General features: G+C 35.9%; 1 protein-coding gene and 1 long non-coding RNA gene across 2 annotated transcripts in view; both read right to left on the bottom strand.

Moving 5' to 3' along the window:
* The window catches only part of LOC134654968 (G-protein coupled receptor dmsr-1-like), a 42005-nt gene extending 19704 nt beyond the window's left edge, over positions 1 to 22301 (bottom strand). Inside the window, exons 1-4 of the mRNA XM_063510420.1 lie at positions 22136 to 22301; positions 3425 to 3823; positions 2029 to 2187; positions 1150 to 1286 (exon numbers count right to left, since the gene is read on the bottom strand). Of these exons, the coding sequence (XP_063366490.1) occupies positions 1150 to 1286; positions 2029 to 2187; positions 3425 to 3694 (566 nt within the window). The 5' untranslated portion in view covers positions 3695 to 3823; positions 22136 to 22301. The remainder of the gene's footprint in view (positions 1 to 1149; positions 1287 to 2028; positions 2188 to 3424; positions 3824 to 22135) is intronic.
* LOC134655544 (uncharacterized) lies at positions 10174 to 10466 on the bottom strand. Its single transcript, XR_010097437.1, has 2 exons — positions 10418 to 10466; positions 10174 to 10379 (listed from the first exon to the last, which is right to left on the bottom strand). It is a non-coding gene; the product is annotated as an uncharacterized LOC134655544 (long non-coding RNA).
* Positions 22302 to 23536: the final 1235 nt, after the last annotated feature.

Raw genomic sequence — 23536 nt, forward strand, 5'->3', positions numbered from 1 at the left:
TGTTCTGTGTTTAAGCACTGACATCCTGAACGCTTCGGGCCTTCGGCCCTAAGCGGAGCTCGGCCTTCCGCTTTCGCATTTAGACACTGATACCATTGTTCTGTGATTAAGCACTGACATCCTGGACGCTTCGGGCCTTCGGCCCTACATGGAGCTCGGCCTTCGGCTTTCGCATTAGATATCCACACCAAAATTTCACGTAAACCACTACGGCTATGTCCCTGACATAGCCTCTCAAATTTTTTTTCTATCAAAAAAAATTCGCGCTCGCTACGCTCGCGTTTTTAATACGATTTTAAAAGTTAAGCCTTATTTGATAAAGGTGGCATTCTGGGCACGCTACCGATCGACTACTACTTCGACTTAAGCACTGACATCCTGGACGCTTCGGGCCTTTGGCCCTACGCGGAGCTCGGCCTTCGCATTTAGACACTGATACTATTGTTCTGTGATTAAGCACTGACATCCTGGACGCTTCGGGCCTTTGACCCTACACGAAGCTCGGCCTTCGGCCTTCGTATTTAGACACTTATACTATTGTTCTGTGCTTAAAGCACTTGACAGACTGGACGTTTCGGGCCTTCGGCCCTACATGGAGCTCGGCCTTCGGCTCTCGCATTAGATATCCACACCAACGTTTCACGTAAACCATTGCGGCTGTGTCCCTGACATAGCATCTCTCAATTTTTTTTTCTATCAAAAAAATTCGCGCTCGCTACGCTCGCGTTTTTAATACGATTGTATGGGTTAAGCCCTACTTTAATAAAGATGCCATTCTGGGCACCCTACCAAGCGACTACAACATAGGCCAATTTTTTTAAATTTAAGTGTTATTTAATAAATAACACTATCAGTCCGCTAATCATATCCATCTGTCAACTTTACTTCAAGTTCCGCCTCCAGGGGAGAGAAAGAGAAATTAGGGATGAATTAGCTTACTGACACAGACCGAATTCCACGCGGGCGTAGCCGCGGGCACAGCTAGTATATATATATATACCTATGTATGTTCTTGTATGAATTGAATAGCATGTTTTTTTGTTAAGAATCCGGTCTGCATTTTGTATTATTATTCAAAATTAATGACGCAAAGTGAAAAATACGGTCGAATTGATAACCTCGGTTAAAAATAATCACAATTTCACTTACTTGATAGCTATATATCGCCAGACAGCAAGGGACAGCGTGAGAAGTATGGACGCAGTGTGCAAGATCTGCGTGAAATGCATGTGGAACAGCATGTACACTGCCCACGAGTACGGCCTCTCCTCGTGTGCCGGTAGGATCTGAGTAAAGAAGTAAATCTGTCAGCAAAGTCTACAAATAGTCTATAGTAAGAAACACATACAATACGCAGGAATATATAGGACAAAGGCAAAACCTAAAGATTATCTTTAAATTTCACTGCACATTTAGAAAAATCTACAAAAGGATTAATTACTTTTTTTTTTAATATTTCAAAGTCTAAGTGGGGTCTCATTTGAAAGATCTTGAGTTGTAGGTACATTCCAAACCGTTTACATTTTAAACGAACTCGTACGTGACAGGTTTTTATAGAAATTATCTTCGTGCTATGGACGTTACAGAGTAGACCTATGAGATTATGCTAAGCGACAAAAAGCGAATCCGAAAGGGCATAAAGATACTCACCAGTACCCGTACCACGAGTCAGTGACAATGTCGCAGATGTCAGTACGAGCGAGATGAATAGAAAGTAAGTTACGTAGACGTTAGCGTATGTGTCAGTGTTGACACTGTTACACTCGTGGTATCAAAGGTATAGTGCACGTACTACATTGTAACCAACACGTTGCCTACCACCAACCATTGGGGTGGGTCCTGTTTATTGTTAACTTGAAGATCGAGAGCTGTTTGCTACATGGACAGTGGCCACTCCTGTAGAGGAAGAAGGGCATTCATTGTACTCCGGCATGGCGAATCGTCGACCACCGTCAGCCACTTGAGTCCTGACTATCATATCAGCTTGAAGTTCAACGGCTAATAATAGTATGAACAGAGGGCACTGACCAGGTACCTGTAGACGGCGAAGGGCACGTACTCCAGCATGACGAACACGTCGGCCACGGCCAGCCACTTGAGCAGCCGGTTGATGGGCGCCGCGGCCAGGTCGCGCCGCGTCAGCACCGCTACGTTCAGGGCGTTCGCCAGGCTACCAAACAGGCATACCTGCGCAACATATTTTTTCTTGATTATCATTGAAATTTTCGACAATGCTGGCAGCATTTTCTACTAAAACTAAGTAAATGCTGTTAAAAAGAAAATGGAAACGATAAAAAACCACAAAGCTTCAAAATTTTACTTTTTACACAGAAAATGAAAAAGATGATCCCATTAGATTCCTTATAAATGCAATATTTCACTGTCGGAATACCGAATTTATTGTTATACTTGGTCAACCAGATCTTGACAGTAGAAAAAGGCGGCAAATTTGAAAAATGTAGGCGCGAAGGGATATCGTCCCATAGAAAATTTGAATTTCGCGCCTTTTTTTACTGACAAGATTTGGTTGACCAGCTATAACTGACAATGTAAGAATCAATTTCATTTAAAATCTTTAAAGTTATGAGATATCAACCAAAAGAGTTTTTTAAACTATGGCACAGAATAAATAATAGTACTAGGTACAGAAGACTCACTCTCTAACAAAACGCGTCTGTTACGATCAGCACAGATATGGCCGCTAGGTGGCGACAGCGCCACGCGCGGCTTATAGCTTTCCCCAAAATTGGGGAGGAAACGGATGTACTTTTAGCTACCTGTAGCAAAGCGACGAAATCGCGGAGTGAGCCACGCCTGACTATGGAGACAAACAATTTCTCTGATCTTTTACAAACTTTTAAAGCAAACTGAAATTTTTACGAATCAGCCTGCTCGCCATCACCAATCAAAGCTCGGATAGTTAGCAACCCTTTGGGCAAACATTATATTTTAATGAAAGTTTTTAATTGCTTCATTATAATGTAAAATTTTCAATATTGACGGATTTACTCAGAGCAAATACAAAATAGGATTATCTTTTATTGTCGATAATTAATTAACTAGCTGAATTAAAAGTAGCAAACTAACATGGTTTCAGTGAACTCTCATCATCATCAATGGCCACTGTGTCAAGAGCGGTTGAGACGGACAATGCATTTCCGCTTAGGGGCTATTCAAGCATGATTTTTGGATGATTTTAGGGGAGGGGGTCAAAAATCGTCAAAAATAGATGACGTAATTTATGGACAGCCCCTTATGGTTATATAGGTAAGCCTATCGCTGCCCGGCACTTCTTGCCGTACAAGTCGCACATGATATATTTCAGTGAACTCTATTGCCTAAGTAATAAGGCTCAAGGCTGGTACAACATCATCTACCAAAAATAAGTGACTATTTAAAAAATTGTGATAAAGTTAAAACTTACCAGCAGGCTAACGTATCCATGTATACTGTTGTAAGCGAGTATAATATCACGAAACTCCCCCGAGCAGTAATCCAGCTCCGAGCACTCGCTGCCAACCCTGACGGAGATGTTGTTCCTGCTCCTCCAGTCTTCCAGGGCGACGAGGACATCCTTGAAACTTGACCGGTTTTTACCATTAAGAAGCGACAGCAAACTTGGTTCGTAAATGTAGTTAGGAAACTCGCTTCTGTATGAAGTGTCATTGGCGTACCGCGTGTTGTCGGCTAACATTGTCACGTATTGTTCATCACTTAACGCTACGTTTGAATAGGGTCGCTCTATGATACTATTTCACACGATTGACTCATCTCTTCTGCAGTTCGTGCTTGGGTAATAATCGTATCATTTTTGTTTGTTGATCTGTAACAAGAAGAACCTAGTGTTAGCACAGCTTGTAACACGAGATAACTGTAACAGTACGATTGTAAATATCCTAAAAATATAACAGTTATATAATGACTATGATAACTAGTCAAAACCAATAAACTCGACGATAAGTTATACTCATATTTTGGAGTTTTCATAGCACGGTATATAAGACTAAAGTGGGCTATGGAGTCGATATTAACATTAAAATGAAACTTGTAGTCATCCTCATTATCATTAAGTAATTTTAACATAGGTACTAATTTCGTCTATCACATAAATAATTATCTCTTTCTACAATCGCAACAATATATCTATACTTGGTCAACCAAATCTTGTCAGTAAAAAAAGGCCCGAAATTCAAATTTTCTATAGGACGATATCCCTTCGCGCCTACATTTTTCAAATTTGCCGCCTTTTTCTACTGACAAGATTTGGTTGACCATCTATCTATACCTACCTAATATGTTTAAAACTAGGTATGCTTAGGATAGTTAGGATGTTTATAAAAAGTCTATTCAGGGTGAAATTATTGAATGAGTATGACTTGTAATTAATATTAATATCGACTCCATTTTTAGGGTTCCGTACCCAAAGGGTAAAAACGGGACGGGAGGGTAAAGACTCCGCTGTCCGTCCGTCCGTCCGTCCGTCCGTCTGTCACCGGGCTGTATCTCACGAACCGTGATAGCTAGACAGTTGAAATTTTCACAGATGATGTATTTCTGTTGCCGCTATAACAACAAATACTAAAAACAGAATAAAATAAAGATTTAAGTGGGGCTCCCATACAACAAACGTGATTTTTGACCGAAGTTAAGCAACGTCGGGCGGGGTCAGTACTTGGATGGGTGACCGTTTTTTTGCTTGTTTTGCTCTATTTTTTGTTAATGGTGCGGAACCCTCCGTGCGCGAGTCCGACTCGCACTTGGCCGGTTTATTATCTCACTTTAAATAATCTTACTGTGCTATGAAAACTCCTATGCCTAGTTATACTTATACAATTCCATCTGTGATTTGATTCGCGTAGGCATTTACATTTTTCAACCCCATTTTTACTCCGAGGTTGAATTTTCAAGCTCCGTTTCTTATTGTAGCTCTATGACATTTTTGTAAAAGGTGTTTAAAATGTCAAAATACTATCATTTATTATTTTGTTAATTCATGGAACAGTCACCCGTAAATTAACGATTACACCCAGATTACACCCTGTTTATATAATAAGGTAGGTACTATAATAACAATGTAGTCAAATTAGCTATCTCTTTATCGGAACGATTTATAGATATAAATGTTATCTTTAGAAAACAACCCTATCATAAATATTATGAATGGGTCCCATTGAGATACATTAAGGTACATTAGATAAAACGTGGGAAACAACAGCAGGCAGGGCTCCGGTATACTTACATTCTAATCGAGTATACTTATTAATATTCAAACGCGTTACCTTACCTATAAGGAAATGTTATTACAGAAAAGGGAATTAATTAAGTCAAGCTAACCAATAGTCGGAAACGATTTTTTTTATATAAGTAATGTGTATATTCTGAACTAATTAGATTAAATAAAATTTGTTGCATAAAAATCTCACCGTAGCAATTTCGCAAGCTTACATTGTGCAATATGGTAAGGTATGGTAAAAATTGTTAACGAGAATCAATCTTAAGTTTACAATTTAATGCTTCCCGTGTGACACAAAAAAAAGGTTTTTAGCCATTTCGGCATTGGTTCCATAATAAAATTTGTTCAGTGTGACCTAAAAAGTCACTACGCAGAATATGGCTGGTGGTTAAAATTTCATCCAGTATAAAAAAAAACCGTAATACAAAACAAAATGAGATTATTATAAGTTTATAGGTATTTTAAGTTTTATAATGCATGTAGTTTAGTTTGTCTTTTATGTCCCTAAATATAATAGTACAAAATAATAATATTCTAATTGCCATTGCAAATATTATTATACTAAGAACGTGTTTTCTTTTTGCATTTTAGATTGACGTACAAATACAATGTTATGTAAATGTAAATATTAGGCACTACCTAAATATGTACATACTATATCTAATGTTACTCACATGAGCATTTTCCTCTGCGTCATTGAGCAATAGGTACATATATACATACGTAACAGACGTTCTCATGTAGTCAATGAAATTCAATATTCTGAGACAAACAAATGTTTACAATTTATTTTTATGTACGTAGAAGGTAGAAGTTTCTAGCATTTTCGAAGCAGTTACAGGTAAAAGTAAAAGGTAATAGTAAAAATTATTTCTCAACCAAGAAGAATTGTTAAATATTGGTACAGTATTCAGATTATCGACGACTTCCATGCTAGGCAGGCTAAGCCTGTGTCGTGAAAGTTAGCTACATGCGTAAATTAACCAAGTAAGTAACAGCGGCTAGAACAATCGGATACATAAGTGTCCCGAAGAGTGGCATCTTAATAAATAGATGTACTCGTACGAGTAGAACACCTAAAAAATCTAGACGTTTACTGAATATTCGTGACATTTCGCTGTGTAAAATGTTAACGCCATTGACATTTCACAATTAGGACAGCTAAAGACGTAAGAGTAGGTATATAAGGAGCTAATACTAAAATAGATTGAAAATGCAACGCATTATTTACTACTCGTTTATAACTTTTTTAAAACTATATTAGAAGGCAAGATCGAAGCTAGAAGAAGAAGAGGAAGACCACGAGCAAGCTATACACAACAACTAAAAACAAAGGCAAATGTCGTGTCTTACAGGGACCTAAATAACCTAGCCGAGGACCGAGAAAACTGGCGCATACTCCACCGACAAGAGCCACGCTCTCAAATTATGATGATGATGATGATATAACTTCTAAAAATTATGTTCATTCAACATGATATGAAAGAAGAATTGTGCCTAGTACTAAAATAGTTTGAAAATGCATAGCATTATTTACTACTCGTTTATAATAATTGTATTTATAATACCCCAAAAGTAAGTAAAGATATTTCTTACATAAGCGTGTGTTTTTAAAAATACATTTGACGGTTTAGTACCTCGAAGTAGTTAAAAATACATTTGACGGCAACTATAATTAACGACTTTAGACCGCTGTGGTACAATCCTCAATAAATCTAGTGAATGATCTTTATAGTTCCGTGAATTGAAATTATTTATTACACGGGCTCGAAAATACAAATTCCTGTTACTGTAAGTTTTAAGCATCACTTGCAAAGCTTACCTAACCGGAAGCCGATCGATTAATTCCATATTGAGGCCGATTCTTATTTAATAATTTGTTACAGCTTTGATCTTGTTTTGATACGACCTTGACGATAGCTCGCGCTGATTAGGGCGAGTTAATTCACGCGTCATTAGACATCTCGCTTGCGCTTATTGGTGCGCGAAAGATGCGCTCCAAGTCGTATCAATCCAAGACCATAACAAATCCCTACCCACTTCGTTCGTTTCATAAACCATAACCATAACTACTCGTATTTTAATGCCTTCATTTTTAAACTACTATGAAAGCAAAAACCGTGAACAAAATAACTGAGTCGTATGACGTTTGACTTCTGTCAAACGTCATACGACCCAGGAACACAGGCGTCAACTTCACCACTTTTGGCCACTATCAAGCGCTACGATCGTTTTCGTTTTTCTTACAAGAACTCTGCACCCGGCCAACAGGTACCCAAACTAATCTGAAAAGTTTACGGTTGGAGACACAAATCAAAAGAAGAATAAAGTTTGCCTAAATAGTTTCGTGAGTAGTCTTGCAACTTGTGACTTGGAAACCGGCTCATGGAAGCGTATTCTGATTGCGTTAACAGGCTAATCAGGCGAACCTTTTAGGTGGCAAAAATCCACTTTTGACATTGACAGATCATATCCATAACAAATCCTGGTCACATTTATATCCTGTTATTACAATTAGAATGCGCCTCACGGTTTTGTGAAAATCCGTGCCTGAGTAAACCGCTCTTTGACGCTCGCCCGCTTCCAAAGCTCGTAAAAAGTTTGAAACCGAATTGAGAACCTCCTATCTACTATTGGAATATTGAAGTCGGTTAAAAATACCTTGTTTCTGATTAACTTCATTCTCTTCGGCTACAGTGACCGATAATACGGACTATGTCCGGTGATTAATATTTATCGCTTATTCAAGTTATTTATCGAGAGGAGTATTAAAAGTGACGCAACCTTGTCAGGACAGATACGATGAAATTCTGTTTAACACAGAGCAACTTTACTTTTTCATCAAAATGAATGAAAAGGGAAACGAAAGTGAACAAGGAAAATATTGAACAGCAGCGGCGGCAGTAGGTAGATCAGATTTCTGTTTGACTGGAAAAGACGAAAAGTAGTATGAATCTTGTCAAAACATATATTACGTACCTACTATACCTAGACTAAATATTTATTAGGTGTTAAATGTAGTAAATCTTTTTTTGTGCCACATTTAAATTCACATTTACTTTTCATGCCCATTATTTTTACCTATTAGGTCCTAACAGCAACACTCTTAACTGTCTATCGGTGGACCGTTGAACTGTTAGTTAACAGTGTTGTCAGTTGCTTGAATTGTAGCATTTTACAAGTAAAATACCACCAATGTGTGGTGACCTCGTGCACTTTGTAAACGCCTCATAACGCGGTGTCTATGTTATGTAGATGCTGGGTTTACACAAGCGCCAGGCGCCGGAGAGGCGCACCGCAGATATACAATACAATGATCGTTTTCGAGCATTTACATTTACACGGCTTTATCATACGCTGTATGCTTGTAACCTTGACTTTTTGACAAGGTTACTTCACTTGTTGGCGTTAAAGCCTTCAAATATTAACCAAAACAACATTTAGTAGGTATTACTTTTTGATTTATAATTATAGTTTTCAGCTAAGATTTGATCATAATAGAGCCAGAATAATTAATTTTGCAATCGTAGAAGATAATGTTTCCTTCTTAGGTAAACGCGGTTTCAACTTAGAGAATTCCGGAAAGTTCTATATTCGTCCACGGCGAAATAAATTAAATTTTAAATATGGAAAAATAGTATTAGTACAAAACTTAATCTACCACAGAATAAAGATATATATTGTTGTTGTAAGCTGGTTTAATAGGTGGGATTCACCCATGCTGAAAAGATGGATCGGCCTTCACTCGACATTTGTAAATTTTAATTGGTAATTTTTAAATTTTAATTGATGACATGTTTTTTATTATATGTAATTGAATTTTTATTATCAATCGATTTTTTACATTTATTTTTATTATTTTAATGTTTTTATCTATTTCTGTAATTAATATTTCAATTATGTAATTTTATTTTTACCTATGTCTGAATTTTATTGTACCATTGTAGTTTTAATATTTTATTGACAGTATTAATGAATTTATGCTCGGACGGTTGTGTCTGTATTTTGTGACTCTGTATTATTTATTAACAATAGTCTTAAGTTATGCTTTAATTGTACATATATACTAACACTTTTATGGGCTTTGTCTGAAATAAATGATTTTATTATTATTATATACTACAGGTACAGGTGAATACTTGTAGTACGGTACTTCACGGTCCACAAGGCCGTATAGAAGAGCAAGCTGCTGGTGAATAATCCTGGCTACGAGATTATGTCTGTGCAAGTACTCGCCGTTAGCAAGATGAGAACAACCGGAAATGATATGCCTGAGTCACTCTCCGGGACGGCGGCATGCCCGACAAATGTCGACCTTCAGGATATATTTCCGATAGTTGTTCGTCATCATTACTTCTTCCGCAATTGCACAGGCAAAACCCTCGGTTTCTCCGAAGAGGTCCCCGAATCGTAACCAGTTTAGAGGTCCCCGAATCGTATTATTATTATTATTATAAGATTTTGTGTCTACGTTTGTCGCATCACATCGCATGAATGACTTTATACTCCCTAAATACTCGTATTTTAATACCTTAATCCCTATTTTGAGCTTTAGGAGAAGCATGCATGGTGTTTCAAAATGACGCAATAAAATACCTAATAAAGACACCCGTTAAAGATAGCCGTTTAAAATATTTGTACGCAGTTTTCAATCGTGGCTGATTGGATGGATCTGTCTTTTGAATATTTAACCTGTCAAAAAATTACATAATGGCGGACAAATGTTTAAAAGTTTATGAATTATTTATCTTAGAAGTTAAAATAAAAGTATTTTCACATCATGTTTAATAATATTGTCAATATGAAGGAGATAACATCAAACACCCATCAAGTACTTTTTCCAACTGATAGCTGACAGTCCCCAAACTCTGGGGAGCTTTAATAAAAAAGCGGCCAAGTGCGAGTCGGACTCGCCCATGAAGGGTTCCGTATTTAGGGGATTTATTACGTATTAAAAAAACTACTTACTAGATCTCGTTCAAACCAATTTTCGGTGGAAGTTTGCATGGTAATGTACATCATAATTTTTTTTTAGTTTTATCATTATCTTATTTTAGAAGTTACAGGGGGGGGCACACACATTTTACTACTTTGGAAGTGTCTCTCGCGCAAACTATTCAGTTTAGAAAAAAATGATATTAGAAACCTCAATATCATTTTTGAAGACCTATCCCCCATAGATACCCCACACGTATGGGTTTGATGAAAAAAAATTTTGAGTTTCAGTTCTAAGTATGGGGAACCCCAAAAATTTATAGCTTTTTATTTTTCTATTTTTGTGTGAAAATCTTAATGCGGTTCACAGAATACATCTACTTACCAAGTTTCAACAGTATAGTTATTATAGTATCGGAAAAAAGTGGCTGTGACATACGGACAGACAGACGGACAGACAGACATGACGAATCCATAAGGGTTCCGTTTTTTGCCATTTGGCTACGGAACCCTAAAAAATTGTATAATATAACCCCGTCAACACTATTCTCATCGGCGACGACAGGCCCTTTTTGGATTGACAACAAAAACATTCAATTTAGTTTATGTCGTGGATACCTTGAGGTATAAAATTAGTATTTCAGCAAGTACCTAAATATTTCCTTTTACTTAAAAAAGACACATACACGCGCATTTTACTTGTTCGTATATGTACTACACTAGCGAATGATAACAATATGACATCATTTAGATATCACTTGACACCAAAATGTAATTTCGAATTGTTCAAGCAGTTCAAGCGTAGGTTAGCGTTAACGAAAAAACTACCTAATTACAAAATAGTACATTATTGTCGAGACTCGGAAGTAGTTAGAAAAAACGAATTGCATAAACTATGCGTTTTTATAGCTGTACTTACGTTTAAAATCTTTTACTTTCAATTATTTTAAGTTGTAATCTGGTTTGATATCAGTAATTTACGCCCTAAATATAACGATTTGAAGAAGCATGGGTAGGTATTGTAAATGTGTCAAGGAGAGAATTCCTGATGATAATTGATAACTCATAATAATTTTCTTGTCTATGCTCGAATTTTAAATTATTTAACATGAATAATGTGTTAGGTTAACATTCAGCCATACTGGCTTCTAATTAACGTGGTAATTGTGGTAAAGGCGGATATTTTAAGGAATTAATGAAATTTTAACACAGTATGGTGCCCTACAAATAAATAAACAGTGCCAGCGATATAATATATATATATATATATATATAAGTAGGTAGGCTGTAACATATCTTAGGTTCGTAAATGATCGGCAACGCGCATGTGACAACCCTAGAATTGAACCCGTCCATAGAATACGGTAACCAAATATCACCAGACGGGCCGTATATACCGGCTTATACTACCGACGTGATGTTAAAAACAAATTCTTGGCACTGTTGCAGGTCGTACCCTCAATTGATTAATAGCTTAATTTGTCTAAGTACCGCGGTATTACAAGTAACGCAGTTGCGTTGGCGTGACCCGACCCGACCGACCCTTCAAACTATTTCCTTCCTAACTCAATAGCCTGCTTGACCTGTTCAAGATTCTGGTCCTTCGTTTGAGTTTTTTCGATTTTTTGCATTATACGAGTTAGAAGCGAAATAAAATCGTAAATATTTTTGGAAGCTCCTAACGACTTAGGTATTCTTATAATAATTAAAATCTGTGGTTTATAAGTAAACATGTAACTGTGTGAAAGTATATATTTATAAAATGTTAATATACAGAGAGTAAAAGAACTATGTTTGTATATGTATGGAGAAATGGTTGCGCACGGTCCTTCACTTTCCTCTTAACTAATAGGTACTGCTCGAAGTAGCCGCTTCCGGACAATTGACTGATTTACCATTGTGTAGTAAGTAAATATTCTTTATACACACCATACAGTTAAAAATACACAGAAAATTAAATACAGTTACAAGCTAGCTACCTGTTATGTTGCGACCGGTGTTGGTGTATAGAAAGGTAGGTAACACTTTTATTTTGGTATAAAGAATGCCTCGCAAAGCGTTTGCAGGCAAATCAAGCTTAAGCCAAAACACACCATAATAACCATAAAACGTCTAATAAAATAAAACCTGCCCCAATCTGGTAGCAATTTTGGGCTGACACAACAGAATTTCTCTCCGTTGTAACTAAATTAGCATAAAGATCCCTTACATAACTCCATACCAGAATATACATAAATGTCAGGTCACCTTGATGAGGATTAAACCCCCAAATATTTAAGAAAGAGTAATTGTATTGCGAAAGGTCGTGTTATACATATTGAAAGGGAGGACTGTGAACCCTTTACTTGTCTCTGTTCTGCTTATTGAAAAGCTTATTTATACCCACATTGGACATTGCACAACAACCGAAAGTAGAATGTTTCTTATTTATATTATGTATAACGGACAAGTAGATCGGCAAAAAAACGGTCGACCGCAATGCAGGCAGAATTGCTGCCGCAATTCGAACATCTTTGTCCTACATATGTCAAGAAATAATTTTAACTTCAGTCCAACTCATCAGTTATAAGCTTATAAGTATTATTTTAGGTTATGTAATAAGAGTAGGTACAAGTAATAAAACAGTGCAGCGAAGTATTAAATTAGCTTCGAAACACAATTAAAATCGGTCATGTCTAACATAATTAACATCTATCTTATGAAATGCGAGCAGATATTATTAGAACTTTCTAACTCTTTAGAGGTTACTTTAATGTTAAACATGTGTCAAAAGTTCATAAAATTGTAATAGTTTCAGTATTTAAAATAAACCCTAAATAATTAAATTTGTAAAACCGCGTAGGTGGTGTAAAAGCACCAAATGTAATGTAATGTAAGTTTGTTTTGTATAAATATTAAATATTATACGAAACAAACGCTTCAGGGCGTTTTCAAATTGTATGTACTTATAGTATATTATTTTTATACGAGATGATTGTGGAACAAAAAGTTATCAAGATGGTTGTGTCTTCTAATGAACACTTTTCCATGATAACAATATGTAAAAAATACTGCAAAAAAAACTAATAATTAAAACTGGAGGCCAATTTAAACATTTGATGTCAAAATTATACCTAAATGATGTCATTATGTTATACACGCGCATTTTACTTGTTCGTATATGTACAACACTGGCGAATGATAACAATATGACTATATGATAATCATTTAGATATCACTTGACACCAAAATGTAATTTCGAATTGTTCAAGCGTAGGTTAGCGTTAACGAAAAAAGTACCTAATTACAAAAAAACCGGCCAAGTGCGATTCGGACTCGTGCACGGAGGGTTCCGCACCATCAACAAAAAATAGAGAAAAAAATCGTGTTTGTTGTATGGGTTGGAGGGAAGGGGGGCCCCCTTAAATATTTATTTTATTTTATTTTTAGTATTTGTTGTTATAGCGGCAACAGAGATACATCATTTGTGAAGATTTCAACTAGACAGTTGACTATCGCGGTTCATGAGATAAAGCCTGGTGATAGATGGACGGACGGACGGACTGCGAAGTCTTAGTAATAGGGTCCCGTTTTTTACCCTTTGGGTACGGAACCCAGAAAAATAACTTTTTACATCGGGTGTTTAATGTACAGATAATTAAGGCCCACTGGATTATTAAAGATAGTACTTTCTCTGGGGAGCCCTGGAGCTACATTTTTTCACATTATTTAATTAAAAGCAAATCAATATTAATCAATCCTAATAATCCTCCGCCTTTGTAAGACGATGATAAGGTTTAGGTAATGGTTCGACTTTTACAAGGCGTAAGAATATGTATTTTTATTTAATAGCGCATACTAGGCAGGTAGGTAGGCTAGGTATTATCAGGTCAGGTCAGATAGTATTCGAAAATAAAAGTGTTTAACTCGGGTGAAAGGCACCTTTTCATTCTCAGACTATTGGTGAGCTTACTACATTCGAGGGCCTAACTAATACCTGTACTGAAATGGGTGAATTTCATCTCTTGGTTAACAATCAAAGGTGGATGAGTCATGCGAGAAACGCGGTGTTTTGTGTAGGCTGTCATATCATATCTGCAGTCTATTCTCTATTTCACTAGCCTCTGCTATAAGTTACATACCTACCTAATTTATATTTGGATCGACATTTCAATAAAATAATAATATTTTGTTAGAATATCGATTGAATGAATACAATTATGATATGATATTTAATCTGTCTATGCTCCACACCTGGTTCATTAAAGTACAATTAGTATGCTACGCCTTCTTATTATGACATCGTATCGGTTTTCAAATGAACATTTAATATTTTTTTGTTCATTTTCATATTTACATGTCGTAAATATTACTAATAATAGGTAATCATTTAATGATGCATTTGCCAAAGATTGATATAATAATACCTAAGTATTTTTTTCTAAAAAAGTTAAATAAAAGTGTAATAGGTATATCACGCCATTGTCTCTATAAATATTATGTAGTTGAAATCGTTTGTCATCGCATCAATCAATCAAATATGGCGGCGACAGTACTAATTCCTCGCTCCATCGCTCACTGCAATTTATACGGGGCCAATTTACCAAATATTTGTTCTCGTTTTCAGGCAAAAGTTGACAAAATGAATGCTAATTGGATTTTTATACCAGTGCCATAAATGCCTTATTAGTGAGAGATAAGGTCCTTTTATTACCGCTTAATTATTTATTTAAAAATATTATTGAACAATAGGGGCTATTCAGGTGCAGCGTCAAATGGAGTCCGCAATCGCGTCGCGCTTTCAACTTCATAGGGTAGGTTGAGGAGTAACAGACTATCATCATCTTACACGCGTTGTTCCGGTGACCGAAAAGCGACTAGTAAATATTAAATGATATTTCGTACATGAGTTCCGAAAAATTACTTGGTACGAGCCGGGGTTTGAACCCGCGACCTCCGGATTAAAAGTCGCACGCGCTTACTCCTAGGCCACCAGTGTGGCTACCACTTGTTTAGCATTGACATAAACGCTATCAAGAACGTAACTTACTTTCTATGCTTCTAGCTCGTACTCGCATATTAGTGCGAGCGAAATGTATACTTAAATCAGAAAGTTGCTTAAAGTATCTAGGAGGTCGATTCTAATTTAACAATTTGTCATGGTTTCTAACTGGTTTTGATAATACCTTGACGATCTTCTTAGTAATTAGAGCACATCTCACGCACGACTTTCACTTCATATCGCATGCACCAATCAGCGTGAGCGATCTTCAAGGTCGTATCAAAATAAGATCAATACATTATTACATTTTAATCAGGCTCTACATACAGCGTACACAATGTCTTGTTTGTGTATTAAGCTGCTAGCTTAGTCAAAGGAGACAGGAAACTTGTAGGTTTTATGCAATTACCTAATATAAGGTCTGCTCAGGCGGTTGGTAAACATGTTGCGCGGTGATTATCGAGTCTCGAGTATAGGGACTAAAACTAACTTTCATTTAACTTGCAATATTTGTAATATATATATAGGAGGCTAGTTAAACAATAATGAGCAAAAAAATTAGAATCTATTCAAAAATGGAGTGTGTATTTAAAAATATTTTTACTGCATACCACGCTCGATATGATTATCTAGGACAGCGCATGTCACGATGTTTTAAATAATAACGAAACGAAAATAACTATTAGATACCTATATTCAATTTTCTCATGTCACTAACTACGCAAATACACGAAACTAGTTTAAAAATGATACGAAATACGTACGTCTAATGTGACATTGTGTAAACATGCGCGTGAATCGACGAACGACTTGAGTTTATTTCGATGCGCTGAAATTTTACATTTAAGGTCACAGTCCATTTCCAACCACAGCTGCACTACTGTTCATTTTACTATGGAAATTGACAGTAACAGCGATGCGTTCAGTACCAGTAGTGCAGCTGCGGTCAGAAATGGAATGTTACCCTTAGTTGCTCAGACTTAATAACAACTAGGTAACTCAATTTAAATATTTATTTAACAAATAGGCCACAACGGCACTACACGTCAAGTAAGTAGGTAAGTTGTTTTACGAGGAACTAACAATATAAACTAGTGGCTCTACGAGCTGTAGAATCGCGAACCCCATGGTTCAGCCATATTGAAAAGTTCACAAATATAAGTACCTACAATTTGACAAAAAATATATATTGCCTAAATTATATATAGGTAAATAAATATTAAGTACCTATTTAATTAGTATTTAGTATTTAATTTATAGCTTTCATTTTAGTTTAGTTTTGGTATGTAATTTCAATTTCAATGTAATGGGTTGATACCTTAATAATTTTTTTATTTTTTTTATTAATGAATAGATAATCAAATCCTTAATTTCTCACAAAATTTGACCAGAATCGGTTGAGATTTGGGACGTGTAGAAGCCTATCGGCGCGATTCGGAAAATGAATAAGAGATTCACTAGATATGAAATAGTAAAGATATGTGACGTTCCACGGCAAAAGGTACCATTGCCCCGGCTGAATATTGGAGCGGCGTTAATAATAGCGCAAGCCCCAGCCGCCATAAGGTACCTTTTGCCGTAGAACGTCACATATCTTTACTATCTCATATCTAGTGAATCAGTAATTCATTTCCCGAATCGCGCCGTATGAAGCCGATGGTCCGGGGTCTAAATCCTGATAAGGACAGTTATTCGAGTGATGAGCACGGATATTTTTTACTCATGGATGTTTTCTATGTATTTAAGTATTTATACATATTTAAATCACTACATAGTATAAAACAAAGTCGCTTCCCGCTGCTTGTCTGTCCCTATGTATGCTTAGATATTTAAAACTACGCAATGGATTTTGCGGACGGTTTTTTTTAATAAATAGAGTGATTCAGGAGGAAGATTTATGTATAATTTGTTAACCCGTGCGAAGCCGGGGCGGGTCGCTAGTATTATATATATCGTTGTCTAAGTACCCACAACACAAGCCTTATCGAGCTTACTGTTATATCAGTAATAATTTAACGGTAAATATATTACTTACTATTTTAAAATGTAATGCTCATTGTTAGTATTCACATCACGTACACCTTTTATCGACGTGCAATTCTAATGCACATGGGATGATAGTGTATTTTCTACAAACATTACCAGCTTGTAGTAGTAGTAGTAGTAAATACTTTATTGCACAAAACAAGTACATAACACAGAGATAATCCAGTAAATAAAAAGTAATAAAGGCGAACTTATCCCGTTAAGGGATCTCTTCCAGCTAACCTTTAAGTAACTGAGAGATACATTATGAAATGGTAGTCAAACTAAGATAAATGGTACATGACGGCGAGACTTAAAAAAAGTAGCTAACCCTAGAAACATAACTAAATACGATGCGATGCATTAGATGCAAAGGCATATACATGTATAAATATACGAAACAATTATATATCCATAAAAATATTAATACATAAATTTAAATAAATAAATAAATAAATATATATATATATATATATATATATATATATATATATATATAATACCTACAAATATATTAATATATATAACCGCACAATCCTACCATCCTATCCTACTTGTCATGCAGCATGATCTTTGTTAGGCCAGCATTGTAACTCAGAAATTCCGTTTAAACTGAGTAGTTTGTTAAACATAATTAATATACTTATTCATGAACAACGCTTATGTTGGTCTAGCACTGATCAAGTTTCTACGGTATAGATGATAGACTAATCGGAGATCGAGATGCAAGATGCAAGTTGTCGTAAAGCCGCCCACAGTTTGCTATGTAATGCACTGAAATACCTAAGTCGATGGACTATTTATTACCTAACAAAATTAGGTCAAGCGGAGGGTTAGGAAAATAATCAATGATATATTTATAGTTGAATAAACTAAAAAAAAGGAGTTTATGAAACCTCGTTTAGTTATACATATTAATTAACTTAGATGACGTAATGAACTAGCTTCTTCTTCTTCTTCCTCGCGTTATCCCGGCATTTTGCCATGGCTCATGGGCATACCCCGGCCGGCGAGAGCAAAAATGCGTTAACAGCTTAATAGTGCGAGGACACACACTTTGGTCGATGTCGATAAAAACAACACGATGTACTGGACCACCGTTATGATATGCAGAAGTATTAATTATTGTTGTAAACAAAATTAAAACCAAGTGTTTGTATTTATTCAGTTTAAAATTGTTTTAGGGTTATTCTTAGAAACGCGTGGAGGTATCAAGTTGAAATAAATAACAAATACTAATGGCTCAGTTTGAAAAAAAAAATTGTGCTTAATTAAAAGTCGACTATTCTATCGACATCCATATGTCGATAGAATAGTCGATATTTAATTAAGCACTAGGAGCAGACGCATTTTTGCTCTCGCCGGCCGGGGTATGCTCATGGGAGCCAGGGGGTCCGCTTGGCAACTAATCCCAAGAATTGACGTAGGCTCTAGTTTTTACGAAAGCGACTGCCATCTGACCTTCCAACCCACAGGGGAAACTAGGCCTTATTGGGATTAGTCCGGTTTCCTCAGGATGTTTTCCTTCACCGAAAAGCAACTGGCAAATATCAAATGATATTTCGTACATAAGTTCCGAAAAACTCATTGGTACGAGCCGGGGTTTGAACCCGCGACCTCCGGATTGCAAGTCGCACGCTCTTACCGCTAGGCCACCAGCTTGTGACGTAATTAACTGTATCGGCAACTACTGTATGAGGTGTATCGGCAATTATTTTTAACAGTGAGGCTTTGGGTTGGCGCTAGGCTAGGTAGTTAGGTAGCACTTTTTAGATTACATAAGTAATGTATCTATTTATTTGTATTACATACATACTTTTCATTTATATGACAAGAAAAGTTTTTCTATTGTAATAGTATACAGAGTAGCATTATTATACGCTATTAGTCATAGTTAAAGAAACATTATATTTTGTTTTTGAATTAATCAACCCCATCACTGAAACTTAAACTTAATTTAGTATTCGTTTTTAGTTTTAATTTAGTTTTATTTTATAGATAAGTTAGCTTATTTTTTTTATGTACAATTACTTGTAATCAATTAATCATGTATTAAATTAATCAAAACATTTTATAAATAAAGAATATCACTAAAATAACTTCTTCAAGTATTCAACTCTATATAATATGGTATCATTGTAAACGGTTTAAAAGAAACGCGGAGAAAAACCACATGTTTTGGACTGGCGATAGGTAAAAGAAGTGCTCTGAATTCATGAATACTCGTTTAATTAATTTCAGAATGTTTTCAACACAACACTCACGAGTTCACGAAATGTTCCTTGTAAACACTTGTATAAACTGATAGTTTTCCTTTGCGATTCCGGTCACTTGCTAAAATATTGTAAAGTTTTTGAGTAGAGTCAAGCGCTTTTATAATCAAAGATTCAAATTTCAATAAATATGTCACAAGGGCTTTAAGGGCTCATTCACAAGTCTTAAATATTTAACGTGATATCATATGGGTGGGTATCATAAAAATAGGTCCGTCATAGCCGTACTGGGCGGGAAGAAGTTGATAACTCGCGGGAAAAAATGAAAGAAATTTGAACCTTATGCAATTTAATTTTAAGTTCAAATTTCTTCAATAAAATATCTCGACTTATCAACTTCTTCCCGCCCAGTACGGTAGAACGTATACAATTTTGTAAGGTATAATGTTCAATAAGTAGGCGTAGGGATCTAACGACCATCGCCCGCTAGTTTTTCTAGTGCAATCAGTCACTGCAAGGCAGCTTGTGGCAAGTAGCGACCCCACGTACCCAAGTGTTCCGCTCTGTCACCAGGTGGGTTGGTGGGTGTTACGGAGCCCTCTGCATCTGCCTTGCCTTAGCCGGCTGTCCAGAATAGATTCGTAATAGCTGCGTTTTCACTTATGTTTCCACATCTACCCTCGAGATCTAACCATAGTCGCCTAGTCGGTTAATTCATTCAGTACCGTCCTATCTACCGGTCCATAGAGCTCCACTGTCATAAATTGATAGCTAATTACCTGTTTTAGTGACTGTTGACTGCATCAATATTAGATATTTTTAGAGCTCCGTACAAAACTTTGTTCTCGGAGTTCTTGTGGGATCACTTCGGTCTTGGGAATCGGTTAAATGTAATTTTTTTACAAATACAAAAGTAAGAGTAAGTAAGTTGAGAAGTAAGTTCTAAGTATGGGGAACCCCAAAAAAAACTACTTACTAGATCTCGTTCAAACCAATTTTCGGTGGAAGTTTGCATGGTAATGTACATCATATATTTTTTTTAGTTTTATCATTCTCTTATTTTAGAAGTTACAGGGGGGGGCACATTTTACCACTTTGGAAGTGTCTCTCGCGCAAACTATTCAGTTTAGGAAAACAATATATTAGAAACCTCAATATCATTTTTGAAGAAATTTTTTGAGTTTAAGTTCTAAGTATGGGGAACCCCCAAAATTTATTGTTTATTTTCTATTTTTGTGTGAAAATCTTAATGCGGTTCACAGAATACATCTACTTACCAAGTTTCTACAGTATAGTTCTTATAGTTTCGGAAAAAAGTGGCTGTGACATACGGACGGACAGACAGACAGACAGACATGACGATACGACAATACTTAGAACATTAATGACACACGGCTGACGCAGCGCTTTACTTATAGGTATACTTACTCGTATGTGTATTTATAATAATCGTTCTAATTTAAGTAATAGGTTTATTCGTTTATGCAGGCGATTGATAAGTCATTCTATTTATTTAAAAAATATTTACCTATTCCTAATGAAATGAAATGATAAATATGTAGGTACAATAAAGAGGTTAGAAAGACACCCGCTTGTAAATTGTAACTTGTAGCTTTATTAGGCAAATAGGCCACTAATGGAATTCAACATACCGTATTATATTGTCGTTTAAGTAATCGATTATTTACTACTCGTACGTCAAGCATATCTAACACCCGCACGCTGGGTACTTGTGTCAGTTACTTAATGGTTTATGAATGAATGAAATGAATGAAATCTTTTATTTCAGGCAACTAGTGGCCCATACAACAGGTTTATGTATACAACCCTGTAACAAAAAGTATTAGGAATAAGTAAAATAAATAAATAAATCGATTTTTTTTTTTCGGGACAATTTTATTTTTATTTTTTTCTCTAATTAGAACACTATACCGAATATGCCCTTAAACGGATCCTCACTATTTTTGTTACACCTTGTATAAGTACAGAGTAATGGAGGACTGAAGCCATTTGTCGATAATGGTATTAAGGATAGGTAATTATTGTTAATCGATGGTAAGTTCCGTTCACTGTGTGTATAGACTCAGCAGACTTAACTTTACAAAGTGTTTACTATACCTTGCGTTCATACACAGTATACAGTGTCAGAATTGGTGTAAATGCTATTTAAGAAATAAAATTACCTACCTATTTCAATACATACAGCTACTTGCTCAAAAAATATAAATAATAACCTACTACTTTCTGCGTGCGCAAAGTTAGTTTTTTGAACTGCCTAATAGTGCTTTTTACTTTGTTTCATTTTGGAATATATCTTGCTCGGGTCTCAATATAGCACGGGAAACAACAACATGGCTCCCTTGTTAAAACAATAATAATCTAACAATCATTTACCGAGTAATCGTGTAATTCTGAAGACTTTAAATTTGCACAGTACCGTCCGCGGTGCGTTGTCTTTGCTTTTGGCGCACTTAGCCTATGAATTCAAACGTTGTAGGACTTGTAGGTATTTTTTACCTCTCTATTTTGCGCACAAAGAATCAGTTACGAGGTATTCTAGCCAAATTTAAGCGTAAACCCTAATGATCGTAAAATATCAATAACACTTAAAATCGTAATCGAAAACAGTTTGTTTTAAGAAAAATAAAAAATTACTCCGCGCCGCGCGTAAATTTGAACTGAAACGTCCATGTTTACATTACTCGATAATGGTTTACAAGATAAAAAGATTGTGTGTTTAGTACTTACAAATGTTATCCGGTAGTATAACAACGGTTATCAAAGCAAGCTCTGTGGGTATTTGTTTGAAGTTGTTCGCGAATAGGCCGCGTTCGGGCGGTCGACTCCACCGGCGATTCTGTATCTACTGAGCGATCGCCTGTTGCTGTTCGCCCGCCAACTTCGCCCATACTTTATCTTTTATTACTATCGCCTAGCCGGTGCTTCTGCGATGTTTACTGCTAGGCTCTAAAGGCTGTTTATATGATAGATTGAACATAAACTTGCGTTTGGTGATTCAAGATACAACAGCAAGTAAAAAACTGAGGATGACCTAAGTGAGGAATTATGATCCTATTTGAGAAGTTAGAACAAATAGCCGAGCAACCCTGTTCACATCAGTAGCTTTTTAGGGTTCCGTACCCAAAGGGTAAAAATGGGACCCTATTACTAAGACTCCGCTGTCCGTCCGTCCGTCCGTCCGTCCGTCTGTCACCAGGCTGTATCTCACGAACCGTGATAGCTAGACAGTTGAAATTTTCACAGATGATGTATTTCTGTTGCCGCTATAACAACAAATACTAAAAACAGAATAAAATAAAGATTTAATGGGGCTCCCATACAACAAACGTGATTTTTGACCGAAGTTAAGCAACGTCGGGCGGGGTCAGTACTTGGATGGGTGACCATTTTTTTGGTTGTTTTTTTTTTTGCTTGTTTTGCTCTATTTTTTGTTGATGGTGCGGAACCCTCCGTGCGCGAGTCCGACTCGCACTTGGCCGGTTTTTTTTATAGTTCAACTGCTTGTGAACTAGTATTTTTTTACTCAAGATTTTTTTATTACTCTATTACATATTTTTAACTCAACTCAACAGCGAGTGACCGACTTGGGAAATGTACTTGTTGAGGTTAGCATCAAAAGCAATGTTCATACTGGCTACTTTGTTGTTGTGATATATATTATGAATTTGACATATTCTTTCGATACTTCACTTACTGATTTACGCTTGTACTGTTTTCATGTGTAATCTATTTTATTTACTTCTGTGTTAATTCGTTATTATCGTGCAACCTAAACGCTTGCCTGTCACTCTCACATATATTCTGTTATTTCTATTACGTAAGAGAAAGTAGGTAATTAAATAAAGTTTTAATACATTTGTTTAGATTGGAATTATAAGGTTTTAAACAAACAAAAACAAACAAAATCTATTTATTTGCCAAAAATCAATTTGTACACATTGTTACAGTGATCCCTGCACTAGACCCTGAATTAGTTTTTTTTTTACTTAATTTATCTCTGTTATTTTATATTAAGTAGGTTTGTTTAATGTTTAGATTCAAAAGTTATATTAAAAATATTATTTTCTATATATATAAACTTTAGTCTTACATTTCTTCGTCTTGTGTTTGCGGACTTTGCGGTTCGTT

Source organism: Cydia amplana, chromosome 16, assembly GCF_948474715.1.
Source record: "Cydia amplana chromosome 16, ilCydAmpl1.1, whole genome shotgun sequence".
Classification (NCBI taxonomy): Eukaryota; Metazoa; Arthropoda; class Insecta; order Lepidoptera; family Tortricidae; genus Cydia; species Cydia amplana.